The sequence below is a fragment of the Fistularia commersonii genome, chromosome 5 (assembly GCF_037954325.1).
Source record: "Fistularia commersonii isolate RoL2024-O1a breed Wild chromosome 5, RoL_Fcom_v1.0, whole genome shotgun sequence".
NCBI classification, from domain to species: domain Eukaryota; kingdom Metazoa; phylum Chordata; class Actinopteri; order Syngnathiformes; family Fistulariidae; genus Fistularia; species Fistularia commersonii.
The window spans coordinates 906,226-910,956 of NC_141288.1; the positions used below are offsets into that span (position 1 = coordinate 906,226).

Sequence of the window (4,731 nt, forward strand, 5' to 3'; positions counted from 1 at the left end):
CCTCGGCCACCCCTACCCCCCCTCCACCTCACACGCACACGCACACACGCACAAAAGGACGGAGATGATCGCATTTGTTTGTGATTTATGAAGGTAAAGTTTCTCCTGAGGAGAAGATTTAGGGATGGTGGTGTATGTATGCATGTGTGTGTGTGTGTGTGTGTTTGTGTGTGTGTGTGTGTGTGTGTGTGTGCGTGCGTGTGTGGCTGGAACCGGATCCGTGCTTGCACCTTCAGTCCAGAGTCACCGCCCAGACGCGGAGAGTTTCTGATCCGTTCCCTGATGAGGCCGAGGAGGCCAGAACCTCATGAGCCCACCATGGATCCAGGTGTGGAGGACACATCTCAAAACAATGAGCTCCTTCTTCTCCAAACGAGCTGTGCTGATGTTCTTCAGGGTTCCTTGTCCAGCAGTGACGCGCCGGGTGAGAAGATCCACCCAGCCAGAAGCTCTCCCCGCAGCCCCCACCCGGGCCCCCGCCGCCACCTATAAATGTGTCCAGGGGGGGCGGGATGTTCTCCAATGGCTCCAGGGTGGACTCCAGGGTGGACTCCAGGGTGGACTCCGGCGCATGACGCGTCCCGCTGCGGGCCGGGAGCCTTCGCGCAGGCGCAGACGTCCGGATGGAGCGCCGAGCAGCCACGCAGAGGTGCGTCGTGCGTTTTTTGTTTCTTCCTTTCCCACCATCAAGCATCTCAGGAACGGAGACCTTTCCCGGTGGGTGACGGTAACCGTGTGTCCCTGCAAGGTGGCGGGAGCGTCAACCAGCTGGGCGGGGTGTTCGTGAACGGCAGACCGCTCCCGGAGAGCAAGCGCCGGCGGATGGTGGAGCTGGCCTCGCAGGGAGTCCGACCCAGCCACATCTCCAGGATCCTCCGGGTACCGCACACTCCCGCACCTCCGCCCCCCCCCGCCGGGCTCCTCGCTCAACCCCCCGGTGCGTCTTGCAGGTGTCCAACGGCTGCGTCAGCAAGATCCTGAGCCGCTACCGGCGCACGGGGATCCTGCAGCCCGTGGCCGCCGGAGGGAGCCGGCCCCGGCTGCTCACCCCGGGGGTCATCTCCACCATCGTCCGCTGCAAACGCGAGAATCCCGCCATGTTTGCGTGGGAGATCAGGAAGCGCCTCACGGCGGGGAGAAGCTGCAGGGCCTCCAAGGTCCCCAGCGTGAGTGGATTCACATCTCCGTCTTCTCAAAAAAGGGTTGTCTTTAAAAAGAAACCAAAAAACTCCAAGGTGGTCTTTGCTCTAGGTTTCATCCATCAACCGGATTCTGAGGAAGATCCACGTGGATCACGGCCCGCTGTGCATGGAGGTCGGTGCAGGCGCGGCCACGGAGCAGGGTGAGTCACCCGGAGATGAAGATCGGGATGGAAAACGAGAACATCTGTCCAAAGCGGGTCGCCTTGGCGTTCCTCCGCAGGTCCGCCGATCCCGGAGGACCTGCGGCGGGGAGGCCCTCAGGAGGCCGGGCGCCGTGGAGACGAGAGGCGGAGGGGCGTCCTGCATCGCAACCGCACCACCTTCACCCCGGAGCAGAGCGGGGCGCTGGAGAGAGGTGGCGTTGGAGAGCTCGGACCTTCTCGCCGGAACCCAAACCCCTCGTGAGAAAACCAACAGGATCTGTTTTGGCTTTGCAGAATTCTCCCAGAGCCAGTATGCAGACGTCTACACCAGAGAGAAGCTCTCCGCCCAGATCCAGCTGCCAGAGGACACCATCAAGGTACGCTGTCTGGAGAGGACGGCACGTTCGCTGTAGCTACAGAGGAGACAACACATGTGTGTGTGTGTGTGTGTGTGTGTGTGTGTGTGTTCCAAATGCATGAAGGTGCCGCTCCAATCCCAGTCTGGTTTGTCCTCCTTCTCTCAAAGGTCTGGTTCTCCAACAGACGAGCCAAGAGCCGGAGGGAAGCCAAGAACTTCCGTGAGTAGTGTTTGTTGTGTAACGAGAAGATGAGATGTTGAGCGGCCGAGGAGAAGGAGCTCATCTTTGTGACGATTAAGGAAGAACCTTCTCTCCTCCAAATGCAACAGACCTTCTGAAGCAAGGAGACCCGGCTCCGGTGGAGCTGCCGCGGAGCCTGGTGCCTCAGCAGGTAGGGGGGGAAACCAGGAGAACGTCCCAGAAGCGCCCGACGGACGCGAGACCTTCCCCGTCAGATCGTTTCACCGGGACGAGAAGGAGAACCTTCTTAACCGTGAGTGTGTTCCCACTGACCGGCAGATGATGGAGCTGACCTTCTTGCGCCGCCACGCCCCGGAGTCCTCCCGGACGCACGGCTTCACGGACGGGTCGGCTCTCCACGCGGGGCGAGGTATTTTCGCCGAATCCATTTAATCCGCATTTACTGGAAAAAGAAACAGCGCTGGGATATCTGTGTAATTTCCACAAAAAAAAAAAAAAAAAGACAAGTTGATTATTAGTTTTGGACGGACCCTCCTCCGGGCAGCGCCGGGGGGCTGACGGAGGAGCTGGTTTCACGCCAGCGTAAATTCATCTCAAGGAATTAGCTTACTGCTCTGGCAGAACCCTTCCCTTCAGAGGGACTGAACGCCTTAGAGCTCCAAAACGGCCTTTTTATCTCACTGGGAATTATCCTGTTACGCAAGATATGTTTATGTTTTTAAGGCTGCGCGGCGGTTAGGGCTTCCGACGGAGGTCCTCGGTTGGATTCCCACATGGCTTTCCGTGCGGCGTCTCCATGTTCTCACCGGGTTCGTTGGAGGTTCTTCATCGTCCAGACAGACGCGTGGATGAGAGGGTGAACGGTTGCGTGTCTCCAGGCGTCTAAATGTTCAGGGCGACGGCAGGGATAGGCTGCAGGATAAGCGTGACAGATCACGAGTGAATATTCTTAAAAACTTTATGGGACGGAATTTTACACGAGCAACAATCCCGGTAAGGTGTTCTACCTCTGATGTGACCTTCAGGTACGGGACAACCACACTGCCCGGCGGAGCCGCCATCCTTCCTGGAACAACCGGCGGCGGAGGATGCAGGAAGGCCTTGCAGAGACAGAGCGACGTTCGTCGGGGCGGACGGCGGCGCCGGTCCCTGCTTCTACCAGCGGGGCATCGGCTGGACGTGGAGCTGACGCCAGACGGACGGGCCGCCGCCAATCCACGCCTGGACTGAAGGGACCGCCTGCCGGACGCCGGAGCCACCGAGGAGCTCATCCCGGCCACTAGAGGGCGACAGAGGAGCAGCGTTTCCCGACGCTCTTCCCTCCCAAATGAGGCTTCGGCTCTCAGAAGTGGCTGAGAGGAGGAATCGGGAGCATCGGCGAGCCCCCTCTTATCGGATCGCCCCCTCCGGGACTCCGAGAGTCGCCGCGACGTTGAAATAAAACCGTCAGATGAGATGGCAACGTCCTTTTCCTTTATTTTTAGAGAGATCAAGATGGTGGTTGTTGATGACGGTCCAAGATTCGGGCGGTAAATCACAAAGCGACGTGGAGGTTTGACGCCAACGGCCGGGTTTCCTCCTCGGGCGGCGGGACGGCGGACGCTCGGTTCACTCGTTCACCGCGAGCACGATATAAATCACGGCGTCGCGGGTCATTTGATATTATGGATTTTATCTCTTTCATCGTTTTGGGATTTTTCAGGGGGGTTTTCTTCCAGGAGGAGCTGGTGGGAAAATATATAAAAAGTGGAGCTTCAGACGTCTAAATGAACCGATACCTGGCTTGCGTGGTATCAGCTTTTATGACCGCGGTCGGTCGGTCGGTCGGAGGCAGCGGGTTCTCAGAAGCCGTTCCTGCACTGAAGAGACGGTGAGACTGGACGTTTCTCCATAATTGGTCACCGGAGGGAAGGGTGGGATCGGGAGGCCGTGGAAGACACCCTTTTGGCAAAGCGACCTGCTGGGAATTCGACACCAGGTAAATGACATCTGCACATGGCACGCCGCAGGTTCCCTTCGGATTCCTACGGCCTCGTAAATCGCCTGGAACCTTCCGCTGGCCTCATTTCATTGAGCGAGGCGGGACCGGGCGTTTCTCTCACCGCGAACTTGCCGGCGTATTCCAATTTGTTAGTAAAATATTATTGAAAATGTACACGGGCGGGACACGGTGGGGTGGCGCCTCACAGCAAGAAGGTCCCTGGTTGGGAACCATGTCCGCCCCCCTTGTGTCTGGGTGGGGTTCCTCCAGGTTCTCCGGTTTCCTCCAAAAACAGGCAGGAGGTTCACTGTCCAGAGAAAGTCAAGTGTCTCTTTATGACGTGTGAATGAGGGGGTGAACCAGGGCGAACCCCGCTTTCTGCCCAATGAGAGCTGGGATAGGCTACATCCCTCTCCTGCCAGAGACCGCAGGATCAGCAGAAGCGATAACGAGCGAATGAACGAAGGAATAAAAAATGCACCGTGTACAGCACAGGGAAACACCTTTCCACACTGCACAACATGACAAGAAAGACTTTAAATCCTGAAAAATGTAGAGGATTCCCAATCGTCGTCAACAAAAAAGAGGCGAGTGAACAAACCGCCACCGCCTCAACGTGATGGATTCTCCTCCAGACCATCAGTGGAGCCACGAGCCTGCCCTGGGGCGCTCCTCCTCCAATCAGATAACTTACTCATCCATGTATATTCATAAGAAAACAACCTTTTGGCCTCGAAATCTGGCAGGAAATGATTCTTTAAAGTGAAGCTCAAATGTTCCCGAAGAAAAACAAACAAGCATCGGGTTCCTCGTGCCTCAGCGTCTATCATAAGAACAAACTACAG

At 57.3% G+C, this 4,731-nt stretch overlaps 1 protein-coding gene across 1 annotated transcript; it reads left to right on the plus strand.

Annotated features, from left to right (window-relative positions):
* The first annotated feature begins 301 nt into the window (after nucleotides 1-301).
* pax4 (paired box 4) lies at nucleotides 302-3,199 on the plus strand. The gene is made up of 11 exons (XM_086146096.1): nucleotides 302-328; nucleotides 411-649; nucleotides 749-879; nucleotides 951-1,166; nucleotides 1,252-1,342; nucleotides 1,423-1,557; nucleotides 1,640-1,722; nucleotides 1,872-1,923; nucleotides 2,034-2,095; nucleotides 2,224-2,314; nucleotides 2,931-3,199. Exons 2-11 carry the CDS (start codon nucleotides 493-495, stop codon nucleotides 3,092-3,094), a joined length of 1,182 nt encoding a protein of 393 aa, XP_086002222.1. The 5' UTR covers nucleotides 302-328; nucleotides 411-492; the 3' UTR covers nucleotides 3,095-3,199.
* The last annotated feature ends 1,532 nt before the right edge of the window (nucleotides 3,200-4,731 follow it).

Bases quoted from the DNA above. Each gene is read 5' to 3' on its own strand.
- pax4 (XM_086146096.1), top strand. From the start codon at position 493: ATGTGTCCAGGGGGGGCGGGATGTTCTCCAATGGCTCCAGGGTGGACT. The intron at 880-950 runs GTACCGCACACT...TGCGTCTTGCAG, and splicing joins ACATCTCCAGGATCCTCCGG to GTGTCCAACGGCTGCGTCAG. The intron at 2,096-2,223 runs GTAGGGGGGGAA...ACTGACCGGCAG, and splicing joins GGAGCCTGGTGCCTCAGCAG to ATGATGGAGCTGACCTTCTT.